Here is a 20,266-nt window from a genome sequence, read left to right as displayed (position 1 = left end):
AAATATTTATTTTTAAAGTATATATTATATTTATATATCATAAATTATATATATCACAAATTTTCGCCATTACTGCCCTACAACGCTTTCTAGTTCTACCCAAAGGTTAGCTGGTAGAGAATGCTCGCCTCTTGTACACTCTTTTAAAGTGCAATAAAGAATAAAAAAAAATGTTTAATTGTGGAGTTTTATGTTCACTGCACTAGACGACAGGGGGAAGGGGATTATTAGTAATGGACCCCCATAGCTAGTATTGTATCATGTTAGGTCTACACGGTTACTTCTGGAAACTATCGTTATAAATTCCAAGTGGATTTGTGAAGATGCGCTAACTGACCTGATCTCATGCTCATCTTTCATCCTTTACTTGTGTCCCGAAAGCGTAAATCGTTAAGCGAGTGCATCATTCCATTATCATTCATAAAAATTGACACAGGCCATAAAAATAGACTACTCCGTCTTCAGAAATCAACAAAAGTTCCGCCAAATCTCCGCGAAAAAGTGGAGACATTCTATAAAATGTACTGGCACAAGCAACGAGCGGTGTCGGCTACTCAACTGTTACCTACATACCCTCCTACTCTCTCTGCTACTATATATGCAGATATATACTTCGAGGCAACACAAAAGGTATGTAGTGATACATTGCATTAAAAGAACAACGATAACAACGACTAGATCTGTGAATGGAATCGTGCACCCGCCTGCGCTAACAGTTTACGCTGGCGGGGCACCAGTGGAGGATGTTAAGATGAGTATGGGGTCAGGTCAATTAGCCCATTGTGGTAAATTCCCCATGGATTTATCACGATGGTTTCCAGAGGAAACCACGTGGAGGTCAACTTGACATGGTACATTGCAAGTAATGGGGTTATAACTATCCTCTTCCACTTTGTGCTAGCTTATTGCAGTGTGTATTAAATTTACTTATTGAAATTAAGTATTATATGACAAAAAGCAATGGGGTTATTAGACCTCTATTTGTGACAATGTTAGTAAGGAGGATCCCTATTTGTAGTATTCTAATTCTGGTTCGGTACCTAGAATTTTCAACTAGAATAATAGATTAAGAGCAAACACGATAAAATTGTTAGCGGATGTAGTTGATCAAAGTGGTAGTTAGTTTGATCATTTCTAACTATGTTTATTTATAGTCTACATTGCAAATAATGTTTGAATTTAATTCATCGGAGTCGGCTTTGCGACCTTTCCTTTGAGTTTCTATCGAAAGTTGCCAATAAAAAGAGAAAACACATCTTAAACATAGCACAAAAATACAAGAAGTCCTAACACACAACTGCTTTTCGTCTCCAAGATCTTGTAAGAATAGGTATGTTAAGGTTTCTTAAGAGTCAGCAACGTACCCGTAACACCCCTGGTTTTTCAGACGTCCATAGATTACGGTAACTGTTTACCTTCAGATGGATCATAAGCTTGTTTCCCACCATAGTGTTATAAAAAACGAATTAACTGTCTATTTGATGGTAATTGGTCAACTTCGTAAACATATTGGAGTGACGATTTGAAGTATATTTGGAGTGTTGTTTTTGGCTAATAGATAATGATTGAATTTAGAGTCGGATCCTCTGCGACCTCTCCTTTGAGTTTCTATCTGAAGTGGCCAAGAAAATGAGTACAATACATTATATACCGGGGGATACTCTCATCAAGCGGCTCTCTACCAAGTCGTCGATAATATATGTCACTTACGGAGACATTGAAGTAAGAACTAGTGCCTTTTAACTAGTAACTTCTTTATCATGCATTGATTGATTGATTAAATATAAGTTTGTAATAATAATAGAAGCTGCAATACAACCTCAACCTACTCTCGAACCGTTTATGAAATAACAAAGAACTTTCTACAGACTTTTTTGTAAATACATGCATAATACTCATGGGTACAAATGTTTGTACAATGCTAGGAATTTAACCCGCGACCATCGTAAGTAAGGCGGTGTCTAAACCTCTAGATTGAGGCCGTCGAATTTTTATTACGATCACTTTGAGTCGATTGATTCTCTGGTCAATGCAGATGTTAACAGCAGAGGACAACAGCACGGCCATCCTGCGTATGACGCGCGGCACGGTAGTGAGTCCACTGGCGGGCGTATGGCCCGCGGGCTGCGGCTGCGCCCACGTGGAGATGCGCGCCGCCACGTTCTGTGCCGCGCACGTGCTCGCCGCTGCCGACCTCTGGCGCGTCGCTCTCAAGTACGCCAGGGGCACTGACCATACACGGCTTATTCTAGCGGCCTTCTATGTAAGTGATCATCTTAATAGATCAGCAATTTTTTCTTAAAATGTCCTAAATCTATTTTTGTTATAAAATTGTCTTCTTCTTTAAGACTATTTTCATCATTTGAAAGAAAGTGATTTGTTCTAAAAGCATTTACATAAAATTGATGAGCCGCCTTTTACGTTTATTAACTGACTACTTTAATGATAATAACTAAAATATATTTGAAAAATTAAATTTTAATATGTGTCCTTGCTAATTCTATTTTCTGTGAAATATTGTACTAGATGTAAATGAATTCGATAGTATTGTTACAGTACTTGATAATTGCTATTATACTTCACCAGGAACATTTTGAAAGAGTGAAGAAACATTTTTATTCAAAAACACCCGAAGATGTCAAGTAAGCTTTCCAAATATCCACAAAATGTTATTTATGTAGCTATAGATATCAAAAACGTATTTTATAAATGCACCGAAATAATAAACTCGTATAGGATGAGATTCGGACCTCAGGTTTCGAACGGTTTTTTTAAGTGCGGAAATATCTTCCAAAAGATGTCCACTCGGTAATAAACTCGTATAGGATGAGATTCGGACCTCAGGTTTCGAACGGTTTTTTTAAGTGCGGAAACATCTTCCAAAAGATGTCCACTCGGCCAGGGAGCCACGAATTCTTTAGTCCGTAAAAATCCGATATACATTATGGATTTTCACTCACTTTAGAAGTAAGCGAGCCTAGGGCACAATTCTATAATAATTTACGATTATTAGATCTCGGAATGTTTGTTGATGATTATAGTTATTAATATGATAATCTTTAGGATACCTGTCGTGGCTACAGATCAAATAAATCAACATTAGTTTCTCGTACAATGGTTTTGCAATAAAGTCAGTTTCTCTAAAGTTGAGAAGCTTTTTGTATCGGGGACAATAGAAAACGACCTTTGGTTCCAAATGTAAGTAAGGGACGAGATGTTTTCTCTGATTTTATCTACTGCATTATTTTATTAATATTAAAAGGCACAAGAGTAGTATCCTACACTTCAAGCGGAATCTGTTGGCGTTGAAAGAAGCAAAAGACGCCAACGGCAACCTGCTGCTGCCTAGAACTGATTTCTTCTTAGAAATTGCTGGCTGTTACATTATGAGAAATGTTCGTATGGTTTTCATTAAACATCTAGTTTAGGATAAGGAAATTGTTATATATTTATTTATAATGCTTTATTTCATCAATTTTAAAAGTAGATACAATGAAAAATAAAACAAAATATTGAAGAAAAAACACACACAAGGCTGTCTTATTGCTAACACAATCTCCATTTCATTACTTTATAGCTTTGAAGCCTTGTGTCGACTGTCGCAGTTTGGTCGCAGAACAGTCAACACTAGGCTTCCAAGCTATATTCGAACTCTATGCAATACCTGATAATGTCTCGTTCAGAGGTGAAACACGTGTCGCAACATAGGTGTAGATTCAATAACGGTCGGAATTTGATCACCAATAGGGAAGGTTGTAACGCTTCCAGGAGCGGTAGTCGGGTTTCCACACTCAATATTTGTGGTCTCACACATGCTAATACTAGTGGAATTAAACAAGATAATATAAATCTATTAAGTGTTCTCGGACAGTGCATTTCAGAGGAACTTCCTCCTGCGTACACTTGGATTGTGGAATGACCTGCCGAGGTTTTCTCGAGAGACTACAGTATGAGTATTTCCAGATGATAAATGGAATTTGGAGGCTTATAAATAAATGCTATTAAATTTGCTGTCACGTGTAGCGACCGGATGCAACTTTAAACCAAGAAACGGACGCCATTTGCCTGCGGTCCACATTCCCGTACATCCTGCAGCCGGAGTCCTCGCTGCAGATCGCGTGGCAGTCCTTTGTCTCATGTCTGATTGTTGTTGTGTGCATCGTGAGTATTTTTGCTTATTTGCATATTACGTTTTGGTATCTTAAATTAATCAATTATTAAGACTTAAGATATTACCTACATATCTTTGGATGGAGAAGGAAACAGGCCAGTTTTTATCCCGTGTAAACGTGGTGAAAAATACACCCTTGGTTACTCCGGGATAATGCAGTATAGCAATGGTATAGAACTTTTTTAAATCGGGCTAGTAATTTCTTCGGGACAAACAGATAAAAATACATTTTTCTCTTTATAATATTTCATATGCATATTTTCTGTCACCTGATACATGTTTTCTGTTGCGGTAAATTATGATAGGTCCACCCATACTACTTGGTGTTTACGAAGACCGTGCCGCTGGAGTTCAGATTCTTTGACTACGTGATGACAGTGGTGTATGCACTGGACCTGATCGCGTACCTCTCAACTGGTGCCAACGTTGAGGAAGGTCAGGTTTTTAAATTGTTGTTATATTTTCTTATCTATATTAATTTTATAATTCGAATGCCTTTTTGTCTATGTAACAACCTGTTCTGTATGATCCCACATCATGAATAATTTAGTCAAATGACCCTTTAGTTTTCCTAATTAGAGTGCTTCTCTTACAGAGTCTGTAAGACTGTATCCAGAACTATTTTGGAATGGAATGGTACTCCATCCATTCATTTGTTTAGAATAATGCTTCACAGTGAATTGGGGTTCATTAATATATCAAATAGTTATAAATATATACATTTATCTGTGTAGGCTAATGTCTGTAGGTTATGTATATCTCTCTAAGTATCTCTTGTTAAATTGATTGAATTTTCACTGCTAGTTTGTCTTTGTGTATATGTGATAATAGAGCTGTGCACCTTCTTGCTCTCATAGTATCCTGTTAGGGCAGCAGGGTCCATATTGTTAGCAGCATATACATTTGGGGATCATCAGTGGAGGAGATGGACGAAAATAAGTCAAAAAGCATATCTAGATGAATTCAGTAGAACGTAAGCATTTTGGTTTCCATGATGCAATGTTGATAAATAATCTCAATTATTAAGGGATAGAGGATTGTTAATATGGACTAATAGACCCATGCTAGCAATGCCCTATCTCAGGTTGATTTCCTCGCGGTTTCCTCTGGAGACCATCATGTTAAATTCCTGGAAAACTTACTATGATGGGCTAACTGACCTTACTTCATGGTCATCCTATCATCCTCCACTGGTGCCCCGCCAGCGTAAACTGTTAGCGTATTATTTCATTATCGTATGTAAAAAAGTCCCAATTCTTAAGGTCCTTTCACTCTCTCACTGCCAGTTACTGGTGCACAGGTGTGCCAATATCGTTCGCACAGACATCCTCGCAGCAGATGCGCAGCCACTGGTTCGTGCTGGACGTGATCAGCACGTTACCCATTTTCGAGTTCATCGGTGAAGGGCATTTCGCTGGCATTAATAAGTTGCTGAGATTGCCTAAGGTATATTTTTCGATGAATTGGTTTAATGTATGGCATAAAAAATAAAAAAACTGTGCATCATTATAGCTACCCGTTATTTTTTAATGAATGAAATGGAATGGTATATTCGCCTGTGGGAACGGGATACGCTGTGCGGAGTCCCGCCAGTGGAGTGTGATAGGATGAGAATGAGGTTATGTCAGTTAGCCCATCGTGATGAAATCACTTGGTTTCCAGGAGGAACCGCGTAGAGTTTGACCTGATATGGTACATTGACATTGACAATCCCCTTCCTATAGCTACCCGTTGTAGGGAGCCATCACATAGCCATTAGACTCATGAATGTTTGTGCCGTGCGAGGAATCGAAACTGCGACCATTGGAAGTAAGGTGGTTTACTAAACCACTGGACTACTGAAGCCGTCGTATTGCAGGTGTTCCGTGTGCTGAAGATGCTGGAGGACGTGTGCGTGTACCACAGTAACGTGCTGAGGTTCATGTCGTACACGCTGCTGCTGCTGATTGCCTGCTACCTGATAGCCGCCCTGCAGCAGGGCTTCATGTGCTTCCAGTTACGTTAACACGCATCCTAAGCATATAATTTGTTTTTTTTATCTTCGAAACAAATTTGACATTCAAATCAAATAAAAAAAATCATTCATATAGGAAAAAGAAAAAACTTTTCAAATGCGACTAAAGTGAGTCACTTTCGACAAGTTTTTTGTATTCATTTTTTTCCTGAGACAAATTTGACATTCAAATTAAATCAAAAATCATTCATGTAGGATATTTTAGCCGCTTTGAAATGATTTTTATATTAATATTTTTCGCTACCATCCATTACCCATTACCATGCTAGCCAGCTTTTAGTGATTCATGACGGTTACACTTAAATAATGTGTATATGTTCATTTAATACACATAATTAATAAAGTATAGATATTATAGGGTTGTTGTACCAAAATAGATTTTTATTAACATATATATTGCACTAAAACAAAGACTGACTATCTTTTATATGAAAGTAATCTGGCGTAATGCCCTTTTTTGTCCGAGTCACTATTTATAAGCAATTTTGTGCCCCAATACTCTGAAAAAACAGAAGTGATACCATATTGATTACAGATTTGGCTACTGTGTGGTGACGAACTTCACTCACTCCCCGTACTGGGCCAACGAGCCGCTGGACGAGGCCACCGTCGAGAGCAGGATCACTTTTGGACTCTACTGGGCGATATCTATGATTACATTTACTTGTAAACCACTTGTACTTATTTTATTATGAAAACAAATCTTAATAATATTATAAACGTGAAAGTTTGTAAGTATGGATGTTTATTACTCTTCCACGCAAAAACTACTGAACGGATTTTAATGAAATTTATAGTAACATAGCGTATGCATCAAAATAACACAGACTATATTTTATATTGAAACCGCGGGGTTTCCGTTCCCCTCGCAAGTCATCTAGAAATTTGGAGCGTTTAGGAACAGTCGCAGCTTTTCATCCAATAGACTCTCAAATGGTTTGCTATTGCAGATTCGTAAAGAAGAATTAGGCAATATTTTTCCTATCCCCTCGCAGGTCATTTGGAAATGTGGGGTCTCACCAAATGGGACAATGTTCTCTACACCATTTTCTATCCCATCACAAGTCATTTGGAAATGTGGGGCCTCACCAAATGGAAAAATGTTCTCTACACCATTTCCTATCCCCTCGCAAGTCATTTGAAAATGTAAGGCCCCAGCCCCACCAAATGGGACAATGTTCTCTACACCATTTCCTATCCCCTCGCAAGTCATTTGGAAATGTAAGGCCCCAGCCCCACCAAATGGGACAATGTTCTCTACACCATTTTCTATCCCCTCGCAGGTCATTTGGAAATGTGGGGTCTCACCAAATGGGACAATGTTCTCTACACCATTTCGTATCTCCTCGCAGGTCATTTGGAAATGTGGGGCCTCACCAAATGGGACAATGTTCTGTACACTATGTTCGTGCTGGAGATCTGTATCGTACTCCACATCTTCATTGAAGCCGCTTACTCTGCCACTATTATGGTCACCACTGCATTGAGGTATGTAGACGAATCACAATATCGATCAAGGGCCCTGGTGGTCTAGAGATTTAGCACACCGCTTTTCTTCCAACGGTACAGGTATTATTGAAGAATTAAAAATGAATTATTGTTAAATCATTAATATAAATTTCAATGTCGTATGAGGAGTAAGATGACGTATGACGTATGTATCGGTCTGGGTGTTTTCTATGTTTATTATATATGTGTTTACAAAAAAAGAATTCTAATAGTTGTCTAGTACCTCCCCTACCTGTCTGTCTAATCCGCCTTTTCAAATTGCTATTATCCTATTATCCTGGTCGATATGTATGAAGTTTTTGGGTAGTGAAGTAACGTGCACGTTCGTCTGAAAGATATACCAAATAAAGGTCCCAATAAAACAAGGAATATTATTATTTTAAATATTCCAGAGAAGATTACGACTCGAGCATTGGAAATGTGAAGGACTTTCTGATAAGGAATGAAGTGGATCCCATGATAAGGCAGCGCTTCATTACATATTTGCAATTATGTTGGTACATAGATAAGGTAAAGAAAATGTGTGTAACTAAATATTTTAATATGTAAAGGATTTTTTTACGGGATGATAGTAAAATGGTCCTATCTTCGCTAATGCTTTACGTTGGCGGAGAGTAATAAGAGAAGCACGAAGTCAGGTCAGTTAGCCCATCGTGGCAAATTCACCAGGGATTTAACATGGTGGTTTCCAGAGGGAACTGCGTGGAGGTCAACCTTACATGGTACATTGTTAGCAATGGGATTATAACTATCCTCTTTCACCTTGAGCTAGCTTGTTGTGTGCATTAAATCTACTTATTTAAATTGAATATTATATGATAAAAATGATATGTATGTCTTTCGGTTGACGGTAAGATTAACTTGAATATTTTCAGGCCTATTCATTGGCGAATAAGAAAAAATCCATCTTCTACGACCTGCCTCCGCATGTGTACCAAGATATAGTGGCCAGCCAGCGGAGCAAATATCTTCTAACTGTTCCATTTATAAAGGTTTTCTGATTTACTTCTTACTCACGCTTATATACAGTCGCCTGCAAAGTTTTCTGCAAGTCGCCCGTCGTCGCGTAAGGCTTAATCGCATCAGAACTCTCTCGCGCGTCCTTGTTGACTGTTATATTGTGCAGTGATTGACACACCCTCAACTTCTCAACATTTCCCTCCAATGCGAGGACAACTCGAGCCAACAGTACTGTTTTCTCAGAAGCCTAAGTGTACGGACTTTTACTTATGGTAAAGAAAACCCTCCAACTTATGGACATTCCAACCTCGCGGTTACACTGCCCGACTTAGAGCGGGAATGCGCGCTAAAAGCACACATTTTTGAAATTTGAATTTGAATATTCCTATGCCAGTTGGTGCCTGACTTTTTAATGCTGATATGATTCCTGTTAATATTTGTGCATGACTTGGTGGCGTGGTCTTCGATGTAGCGCACCGCCTTACTTTCAATGGTCGTTGGTTCGATTCCTATCGCAGTGCAATCATTTGTGTGAAATCATTTTCATGAATATGATTGTATTGATTTGGGTGTTTTCTATATATATTATTATGTATGGACTTACAAAACGTAGTAATTTAAGTATTTTTATCAGTTGTCTAGTACCTGTAACGCAATCTCTACTTAGCTTGGGACTAGATGGCAGTGTATGAGTTGCACTTAGTTATTCCTAAGATTATTTTAAAAGCCCTATTTTTCTCCTCTTATGTTATTATTATTATATATATTCTTTATTGCACAAATAATAAAAAGATATTATAATTTAGAGACAATGTGAGCAAAGGTGGACTTATCCCTAGAAGAGATCTCTTCCAGTCAACCTAAAACAGTGGGATATGTGGTACTGAGTGGGTAATAATTGGTGCAAACAAAAAAAAATGTCAAAGGATAGATACTAAATAAATTTCAAAGAACAAATTGTATAATCTAAAATAAAAGTAAAATACATAAATACGAATATACATAAATATAAATAGTAATACAAAAATATAGGAATAAACATACATATCATATAATACATAAATATATTCATCATAATAAACAAATAAATAATATAAAAGTAATCATTCAATGGCAGATAGGTAGTATGATTTTAATCTTTTCTTGAAGGAACTAACAGACGGGCTCTGCTGAATACGTAACGGAAGTCCATTCCACAATTGAGCAGCACGAAAGGAAAAGGAGTTACCCATGAATTGCGACTTACAACTTGGAAGCTTAAGTGCCCTTGAGTGACGACAAAGGCGTTTGGGTCTCGAGGGAGGTGGTAACAATTGGAATCGGGAACGAAGGTAGCAAGGGGAATTGGGATCATTAAGAATATTAAATAACATGGTCAGGATATGCATATTAAGTCGTTGACGGATTGGGAGCCACTTTAACCGAGCGCGGAATTCGGAAACATGATCATATTTGCGCAAATTGAAAATGAATCTTATTGCTAAATTTTGTAAGCGCTCTAGTTTATTAAGGAGCTCCTCAGTCACGTCTAAGAAGCAGACGTCGGCATAGTCTAAAATGGGAAGTAAAATAGATTGTGCGAGCATAATTTTGGTACCGAAAGGAAGAAAAAATTGGAGACGTTTAAGAGAGTGATATGAAAAGTGTGTCCGTCTACTAATATCATTTATATGAGAAGTCCATGACATTGTGCTGTCCAAAATTATACCCAAGTTTTTTACCCTATCCGCATATTCTATCTGAACACCCTCATAAATAAGTGGAGGTACTACAGACCAATTCACCTTACACCTTAGTCTGCTACTACCAATTATCATAGCTTGAGATTTAGACGGATTAACAATGAGGCCAAACGAACTGGCCCACGATTGAATAGCCAAGAGATCACAATTTAAAGCAGCAATTGTTTGTGTCACCTCTAACAATGAGCAGTGACGATACAATTGCAAGTCATCCGCATACAGATGGAAGGGAGAAGTAATGGCTCGAGAAATATTGTTGATAAACACAGAAAAAAGTAATGGAGAGAGTACACCGCCTTGAGGTACACCAGCAGTTAAAGTAATCCAGTCAGAGGAACCCTCATTAATCTTAATACATTGCTGGCGACCGAAAAGAAAAGAGGAGAACCATTCTATAACAGAACTAGAGATATTAACGGCACGGAGGGTACCAAGGAGAATGTCATAATCGACAGAATTGAACGCACTGCTAAAATCTAATAAAATAATAGCAGTCAATTTAGTGTCATCCATAGCCTGTCGTATATCCTCGGTAATATTGAGGAGTGCCCCGGTAGTGCTGTGGGAGGGACGGAAGCCTGACTGGAACGGACATAACAGATTATGGGTGGAAAGGAATTTGTATAGCTGATTGTGGACAATTGATTCGAGAACTTTGGATAGTAATGGAAGAATGGATATGGGGCGAAATTGGGAGAAGCATTTTGGATTGGTGGATTTAGGAAGCGGAATGACAAAAGCCTTTTTCCACTGTGATGGAAAGACACTGTGCACAAGTGAAAAATTAATAATGTGAGTGAGCACAGGCAAAATGTCCTCCAACACAGGAATGATCATATTGAGACTAATGTTGTCACTACCAATGGCTTTAGTGGAAAGGGAATGAATGCACTTCCTAACAGCATTTGCGGTGACGGCACTGAAAATAAATGGAGGGCAATCGGGTGAAGCAAGATTCGAAAGAAATGAGAGTGAATTAGCTTTGGTCAGACTACTGAGAGTAATAGGAGAAGAAGAAAAGTGCTTATTTAACGCATTGAGATCCAAATCACTCTGACAAGATTCAGAGGACTTGCCAACACCCAGCGATTGGAGAAATTTCCATACTTGAACCTGATTAAGGTTTAATATAGTAGAATGAATATATCGGCGTTTAGCATCCCTACACATTCTGTTGCAGATGTTGCGGAGCTTTTTGTAAATATCGAAGTTAACTTGTGATCTCTCGTGCTTGTATCGACTTTTAGCCCTGTCACGTTTGGCCATACATCTCCTAATAATGGGAGTAAGCCAAGGCGCAGGAGCATGTTTAACACGGACAGGACGAATCGGTGCGTGTTTATCATAAATTCTCAGCAGTTCTCTGTTTAGTATCTCAATCATTGTGTCAATATTATTAGCAAGATATACAGCAGACCAGTCTACACTCCTCATATCCTCTCCCAAACGCTCAAGATCCATATGCCGAAAATCGCGAAGAAAGTGAACCTTACCCTTATTCTTTGGTGGACGTACCTCATACGATAGATAAATTAGATCGTGTTGAGAAAAAGGAGAACTCATTTGTCCATGAGATACCGTCAAGTTTGGGTGTTTTCTAGGGTGTGATACCATTATCAAGTCAATAAGGGAAGGCTCACTATTATGAAAATAATGGGTAGGATTAAGCATGGGTAAAATCTGGAGGTTGAGGGCGGATGTTAAACCAATAAGTTTTCCCGACCTATAGTCACTTTTCAAAACTTCACTTATGTAAGATTTCTAAATACCCATCAGGTTATATTAACCTGTATAGATTCACAAGAATGAAACACCGAATCACCGAAAAACGACACTAGACAAGAAGTTTTTTTGCATTACTCTAATGCTGTTGGCCGCAGCTGGTCTTTACAGCTTCACCGGACTCGGGGCGAGTGGAGATGTGCACTCCAAACCCGCAGAAGGACTTATAGAGCGGCTGAAGGCCAACTCCCGCCTGCCGGATACGAGACAATAAGTGTATTCATTAAACTTACGAGACAGAAAAAATATAGTATAAATATAGGGTCTTATAAATAAATAGGCAATTTCTAAAAACTTTTTTTACAGCTGCTCCATAAGGAAGACCTCAAGCACGTGTCGTCAGCGGCTCGACTGTTCTACACATCCCCCAACGAGATTCTTCTGAACACCGGCGACATTAGCTACGAAATGTTCGTCATCAAACAGGGCATTTGTGAGGTGGGTTTTCGTCAACGAAATACTAGATACCTTAGCAAATTGTGTACGTTCAACAGAGCGCGGGACTCTTGTCTTATTAGAAGTTAGTTGTAGTCGAAAGATATTATCCTCCTATCCTCTCCCTTCTGCCTCCTATCTCTTTCCTAATTCGTTCCTCTAACGCTCTACCCACTCCTTCCTTCGATAGATATTCTCTGTCCGCTTCCTCCTATCCCGTTTCTAATTCTTTCTTCTACCTACTACTTCTATTTAGGTAAACAACTCACCGGCAACTCCCCTGTTGTTGCCAGTGCAGTGACTTTTCTTTCTCTAGCAGTGGCGTAATGTAACTTATTTAAATGTGTTTATTTAGGAAACTCTGAGGATTTCGGGACAGATGACGTTTTATGACATATTAATTTTCAATTAATAGCTCATATATGTAGTAATTAAATGAAAATTATTGTACATATTATATTATGTATATTATATTTGTTTTTAATTATTATGTTATGTAGTAATTAGTAAAATATTATTTTATTATTCACGATCCCTTATTTATTTCCAGATTTTTAATCCGTATACTAGACAAGCGGTTGGTTTTCTCGGTGTTAAAGCCCACTTTGGTGTCCTGGAATGCCTTTTACGTGAGTCAAATTTCGAATCTTATTTTTGAACAATGCTGGAAACACTGATAAAATAAATTATTGGTTTTATATAGGTATGCCCTTGAATGAAATGCCAATGAAAATGGCTCAGAGGTAGTGATGAAAATCTTACTTATAGGCATGTAAGGCGTAGGAATGAAGATAATATTTTAAGGAAGGCGTTACATATGAATGTGAATGTTTATAACGACACAGAAAGGCCGAAAAAGAGATGGGTGGACTGTGTGAAAGATGATATGGTTGGAGAGGGAGTAAATAACGAGATGACTACGAACAGTGATGAATGAAAGAGAAAAACATATTACGACGACCCCAAATAAATGGGATAAGGAAGAAGCAGATGATGACATTTCTAAAACTTATTAAATAATCTGGACTCTAATAGAGTTTGATGAACTCCAGGGTTGCCTGCTTACTACACCATCAGGGCCGTGACTCACGTGCAAGTATTCTCAATATCGAGGAAGGTGCTCTCCCGCGCCATCGAGATTCCGCAGATCAAAGACGCCATCGAGTTCGTCAAATCACAACCGGTACTTTTGAATACTTTTGGATTTCTATTTTCGTCTAGCGCTTTCGTATAGCATGCCGCCTAAATGCAATGGTTGCGGATTTTTAACATTTGTATTTAGATTGTTTGTATCAGTCAGGGTGTTTGTGTGAATTGTCTAGAGATATTATTATTATTTTGTATGAGCCGGTCAATGCAGACTCATACAAAATTATAAATCTAGTCTCAAGCTAAGCAGAGTTTGTGTGTTATGGGTAGAATAGACTACATATTGTTTTTGGTATACTTAATATATATAGAAAACACCCAGACCGATACAAACAATCATACTCATGAATACAAATGTCTGTACCGTTCTAGCAAGCGAACCCGCGACCATCGGAAGTAAAGCGGTGTGCTAAACCGCCAGAACACCGGGTTGTAGCGCTGTGTGTGTTGAGATTATTTATACATAACTTAAGAGCTGCGCTCTTGTCGGTGAAGCTTTTGCCACTTACCGCGATCTTTCATCATGCTCTGTAAATGTTGGTACGACACGACTCCCATTTGCTTGATGTAGCTGTGCCTTGGTCTTCCCCTCCCCCTCTTTCCTTCTATTTTTCCCTCTACAATGATTTTCAAAAAATTATCCTGCCATATCAAGTGATCTAATATATTTCATTAAAAAAATATTGCATTTGCAAGGAATACACTCGCTTGTTGATGGCCCGCGAGTCCTTCCTCTGGTATGAGCCACCCAGCCCGACGCCGAACATTGTACAATTCCCACTGCCCAAGAAATACGAGATGGATAATGAATACCTGCATCCCTTTAAAAGTTTGGGATTCTTGTCAATACTAAGGTCAGATTTTTATAACAGTTTAGGTATTTTAGCTCTTTTAATTTGAACAGTTGCAATTGAATCCGATTATGGTAGATTTTAAGTGGTGAAACGCGTAAAAAGTCGTCTGCGAGAGAAACTATTTTGATGCTGGTGAATGAGCCATTTCACCGTTGAGGGATTATTACTTATGTGGACTAATAACCCTGGACGCCATTTACTTTTAATATTAGGATATATATATATATATGCATATAGCAAGTATTATAAATAAATTACTGGTGAGTTTGTCACGATGGGCCAACTGACCTGACCTCATGCTCATCTTATCGTCCTCGACTGGTGCCCCGCCAGTGTAAACCGTTATCGCAGGAGGGTGCACCGTTGCATTATCATGTATAAAAAAATGTTAGGAAGGATATATATTATAGCAAGTATTATAAATAAATTACTGGTGAGTTTGTCACGATGGGCCAACTGACCTGACCTCATGCTCATCTTATCGTCCTCCACTGGTGCCCCGCCAGTGTAAACCGTTATCGCAGGAGGGTGCACCGTTGCATTATCATGTATAAAAAATCCGTTGTGCAGATACATGTTTCCCCGGTTCTCGATCCGTCCGGACGGCCGGTATTTGGTGAGGTACGAGTGGTTCCGTGCGTGGTGCGCGCTTTGCTCCGCGATGGTGTTCCCCAGCTACTCGTACCTGGTGCTGCAGTGGCCCTCGCTCTACTTCTTCACCTGGCTGCTTGATATCTCCGCTTATTTTGATATGTATGTTTCCTGTTTGATTATAATAACCCCTTTTTCCATCATAAGGAATAATGTACTAATATTAATAATACCTGAACAATTCATACTGCAATCTAGTTCCAAGGAAAATAGAGCTTGTTATGAGTACTATACAATTGATATAAATATATATATATATGTTTTGTTTTATTCCTTGTATATCCGTAATCAGTAGGTGTACTATAATCAGATTAGTTGGTAAATAAGTATGCAAGTCTGCAGTCAGTAGTGAGTGCACGACTTTTTATTTTAATGATGCCTCCGGCGCTATGTTAAGTTTCAGGACCTGGAGTACACTTTATCTAACTCCAGTATTTGTGTCAGGCGTTTTGGGGTGTTATTAACAGGTAACCTGTGGGCTAGATCATTAGGGTGTATACTCAGCTGAGCCTTATATTTAGAGCTTGTGCTAGCAAGCTCCTTACGTAATTTAAGTAAATCCGAGAAATAATGGATCTCCGATTTAGTTATAAACAATGGTGCCATAAAAATGGGTGATCTGGAACCGTTGGAGAATTTCAATGTTGGAGCTACTAGCACTTCCCTAATCCCTATATACATATGTACATATTACAGGTAGAAAACACAGACCGATATAAACAATCATACTCATCAATACAAATATTCGTACCGTACGTGGAATCGAACCCGCGACCATCGGAAGTAAGGCGGTGTGGCAAACCGCTAAACCACCGAGGCTGTCAAATGACGTCTGGATACTTGAGACTCTAAAGTGGTTTAAAATTGACCAGCCTTCAGCGTATGCTGGTTGGTTACTACAACGAGCAGGGTATCCTGGTGTACCATCCTTCAAGCACTGCAGCACACTACTTGAAAGGTGCCTTCATCGTGGATCTCTTCTGCTCGTTACCTTTGGAGTACCTTGAAGTGCCTGGAAGGGAATCATTCCGTAAATATTCCTTTTTTTGTATACTTCGATGGTGGTAATCGAGCATACGGTTCATGTTCATTACGATACTCTAATAAAGGAGCACGAAAGAGGGAACCATCCGAAAACCTTCATGACCTATATTCATTACGCGGTACCTTAGGATGAAGCAGCAGCGCTAATACGAGACCGTCCCTTGGAGAGAATCTTCAGAAGGTGATTCCTTGATTCTAATCTTAATTAATATTATTTTAGTGTAGCTAATTGGAATTATTTATCATAAGTTCTCTATAACAGGTTAGCAGTAGAAAGGATCGGTAGAGAAAAATATTAATAAAAACTTTGGAATTCATCATCATCGCAGCCCGGAGGACGTCCACTGCTGGACATAGGCCTCCCCCAAAGATCTCCACGACGATCCCTCCTGCGCTGTTCGCATCCAATGCCTTCCAGAATTCCTTGAGATTCATAAGCGGCTATAATTTTCTTTATACCACGTAGGTGGCAAACAAGCATACGGCCCATCTGATGGTAAACGGTTACCGTAGCCTATGGACGCCTGAAACATCAGGGGTGTCAAGTGCGCGTTGCCAACCCTTAAGAAACCTTAACATACCCTTTTTAAAAAACCCGATCCTAAATGAATAAATTATTTTTATTTGATTTGATCATTTACCATCGACTGTCAGTTGGCTTACCATTCATTATATAAAATAATGACAGAGGACAAGTACCGCTTGACACAAACACGGCAGTTCCTGATGCTGAACCGCCTCCTGCAGCTGTACCGCCTGCCCGGCGCCATGCTCACGCTCTCCGGGTACATCGAGAGGAGAGACATCCTGCTTGTGTAAGACATTTTGATTAACTGAATCCTGGACAACATTTGTATTCACACACTTAAACTTAAAAATGTAAAGTAATAATAAAATTATTTAAAAGAGTAATACGCAAGTTTCTTGCTCGTTCTTTCTGTAATGAGACAGCTTTCCGAATGAGCGGTAGATTAAAAACTTGTAATGACTATTCAAAAGTGCTTCAATGTAAGTTTATTTGTTTTTTTTTTTATTTATTTTGAAAACCAACAGCGAAATACAAATAATATGTACTTAAAAATAAGGCCAATTAAATGTTTTCTCACAATTATCTATAATATTCAGTATTACAACACTAAAGTATTAACATATTATTGTTCTGTTTATCCACAAGTCCAATTTATACAATACAATGCTTATACCATCTAATTTATGCAAATTTTACTAGTTTCTTACTACGAAGTAACAATTTTGTAGCATTAGATTTAAATGTTACCTTTTTTAAGCTGAATATATCGAATCGAAATTTGAATAAATGATTTTCTATTCTATTCTATTTATTTAAATTTAAAAGTTGTTTCTTGCTCGTTCTTCGATGATACACATTTCTGATTGGGTGGTAGAATAAACAATATGACTAGTGCTTATATTCTTCCTAATAGTAAAGAGAGCTTATATTTATATTATATGAACACATTACACATTTACATTACAGTAATAAAAGGTTACGTAACAATAACAAACTGATTTTACCTAAATATTGTTTAACTAAAGTTAGTTATTCGTTTTATGGTAATCAAAATATGACTATTCAAAAGTGCTTGTAATGAGTTTATTTGAATAAAGATTATTTCTATTCTATTCTATTCATGAAGCAATTTGTAAATATAATAAAATTACCTGCAAATTAATGTACCACAAAGTTAGCAATAAAGATATATTCTATTCTGTTCTAAACATATAATGGTGCAGCATCAAGGCCATCCCTCTGTTCTTGAGCTTGCTGAACGTGCTGACGTGCTGCGTCGTCTTCTACTCCGTGAACATATTCAGCTCTATGGATGATACCCAGTGTCTGATCGTACCGCTCGAGGACAAGGGTGGTTCCTGGATAAACCTGTTCAGCAAGTCATGTGAGTTGAGTCTTGTAAACTAACGACCCTCTTCGGTTTTGCAAGGATGCATTATAGATCTTTGAAATTTTCATTTTGTTCTATAAATAACACACATGTATCATAATTATAAATCTTCCTCTTGAATCACTCTATCTATTGCTAGAAATTGCATTAAAATCCGTTGCGTAGTTTAAAAGATCTAAGCTACCAGACAGTGGAAGCGACTTTATTTTATAATTTGTAAAGAAGATTAATATATATTTATATTATTTTGTTTAATTCTACTTTGGTCTCACAAGCTAATGGTAGCACCATTAGCATGTGAGACCAATGTTAACGGCTCGCCGGAGAGGCTTTCAAGCTAAATCTGAACTATGTTTTGACCAATGAGTGCAGTTTAAGCAGTGATATTACTGGATAAGAGGCATGACATCTCAGTCGTCTCGAATAGCAACGTCTCAGTTGTATCACCGAAGTCACATGATAAAGATTAAGTTGTGAAATTACAGGATAAGTGGCATGACATCTTAGTACTCTCTAATGGCAAAGCATCACTTGTATAACGTGATATCCGTAATGTTCACGTATATACGCAAAAGTTACCACTTACCATCACATGGACCGTAAGTTTGTTTGCCATTCTCCGTCATTAAAACTATTCCGTTTTACTAGTTTGTTTCAACGTGATGGTTGGCAACGCATGAGTTGTATCACCGATGTCACATGATAACGTGACCGTAGTATAATTGTATATATGCGACGGTTACCACTTACTATCAGGTGGACTGTCAGCTTGTTTGCAATTACAATTGTATGGTAAGGCTATACGATATATTTGTTCTATATTTTACTAGTTCGTTTCAACGTGACGGAGACGCCGTGGAATCTCCACCTGGCGTCGTACTTCTGGGTGGTTTTTGAGACCACCACCACTGGGTACAACAGCCTCAACCCGAGCAACTTCCATCTCATGCGGGTTTTGTACATTGGAATGGTCATTGGTTAGTATTGGATGTTTCGAGTCTGGAAGTAGAGGGGATGAGTTTTTAAGGGTAAAAAAGGGTTTATCTCGATTTACGGATAACTATAAGTCCTATAGAAAATTGTAGGTAAGGCTGTCCACCACAACCTTACCTACAACCTTACCTAATTTTCTATTCTTTTATTGTTTTTTTTTATTCCATTAAATATTTACGGTTTATTCCGAAGATATGCCACCCACATCGGTGCAACAATAAATAATATCTAAAGAATGATACATCTGTTTCTTTAATGCCAACTCTGACTATATTGATAATTTTGATGGCCACTTCAGATAATGTTATTGAGAACATTATTTTTTTTCACAGCGCCATCTATACCCATGTTAAGCTAGCTAAAGCTTGTGTTATTGGTACCAGATAACTGATACATATACATAGATTTTTTTTTTCGTAAATACATACCTATTACACATAGAAAACACCCAGACCATCATACTCATGATTACAAATGTTAGTGCCGTGCGAGAAATCGAACCCGCGACCATCGGTCGTAAAGCGGTGTGCTAGACCGCTAGACCACCGAGGTCGTCAAACTATTGCAGAGGCCGATGCCGTATAGAAGGTATCAATTTGCGCCACATAAATACATTTTATAAGTATATTAATTAGAAATAATGTTAACAAAGGAGGACTTATCTCTAAAAGATATCTCTTCCAGTCAACTCATTACTGCGTGGCATAGGAAGTGTTGAGTGGGTCAAATTGTGCAAATAATAATTTAATAAAAATGTCATAAATAATTACAACTAAACATGAAAATATAATGTGGTGTGTGACTAGATGTGGTAGGTAAAAAGATCTACAATTTTTCTATTTACATTTTTTATAAAAGATTAGTAAATACAAAAGATTATTCAATTAAGCAAGTTTTTACTATCATTTTTGTTATATTATCTCCTTCTTCCAATGGGTTTCATGACTTTTACGATTATTATCTTTGGTTTCAATTATCGACTCTATACAAGTATATTATTAAAAAATAATAGCCGATTCTTCAATGATCTATTTTTTTTAATG

The 20,266-nt window shown here is 38.0% G+C and overlaps 1 protein-coding gene across 1 annotated transcript in view; it reads left to right on the top strand.

The window, feature by feature from the left end:
• The window catches only part of LOC131852355 (uncharacterized), a 49,199-nt gene that overhangs the window by 11,075 nt on the left and 17,858 nt on the right, over positions 1-20,266 (top strand). The window contains exons 6-27 of the mRNA XM_059203023.1: positions 466-630; positions 1,576-1,722; positions 2,036-2,263; positions 2,587-2,642; positions 3,263-3,395; positions 4,024-4,161; positions 4,477-4,606; positions 5,472-5,617; positions 6,030-6,166; positions 6,721-6,851; positions 7,538-7,673; positions 8,087-8,204; positions 8,570-8,686; positions 12,485-12,616; positions 13,164-13,258; positions 13,661-13,796; positions 14,459-14,616; positions 15,187-15,369; positions 16,140-16,297; positions 17,000-17,126; positions 18,064-18,194; positions 19,061-19,207. Coding sequence (XP_059059006.1) covers positions 466-630; positions 1,576-1,722; positions 2,036-2,263; positions 2,587-2,642; positions 3,263-3,395; positions 4,024-4,161; positions 4,477-4,606; positions 5,472-5,617; positions 6,030-6,166; positions 6,721-6,851; positions 7,538-7,673; positions 8,087-8,204; positions 8,570-8,686; positions 12,485-12,616; positions 13,164-13,258; positions 13,661-13,796; positions 14,459-14,616; positions 15,187-15,369; positions 16,140-16,297; positions 17,000-17,126; positions 18,064-18,194; positions 19,061-19,207 — 3,049 coding nt within the window. The remainder of the gene's footprint in view (positions 1-465; positions 631-1,575; positions 1,723-2,035; positions 2,264-2,586; positions 2,643-3,262; positions 3,396-4,023; positions 4,162-4,476; positions 4,607-5,471; positions 5,618-6,029; positions 6,167-6,720; positions 6,852-7,537; positions 7,674-8,086; positions 8,205-8,569; positions 8,687-12,484; positions 12,617-13,163; positions 13,259-13,660; positions 13,797-14,458; positions 14,617-15,186; positions 15,370-16,139; positions 16,298-16,999; positions 17,127-18,063; positions 18,195-19,060; positions 19,208-20,266) is intronic.

The sequence above is a fragment of the Achroia grisella genome, unplaced genomic scaffold (assembly GCF_030625045.1).
Source record: "Achroia grisella isolate CSIRO2021 unplaced genomic scaffold, CSIRO_AGI_Agris_v1 utg842, whole genome shotgun sequence".
NCBI lineage: Eukaryota > Metazoa > Arthropoda > Insecta > Lepidoptera > Pyralidae > Achroia > Achroia grisella.
The sequence above is the reverse complement of the archived record's forward strand: the minus strand, read 5'-3'. Positions and strand labels throughout refer to the sequence as shown.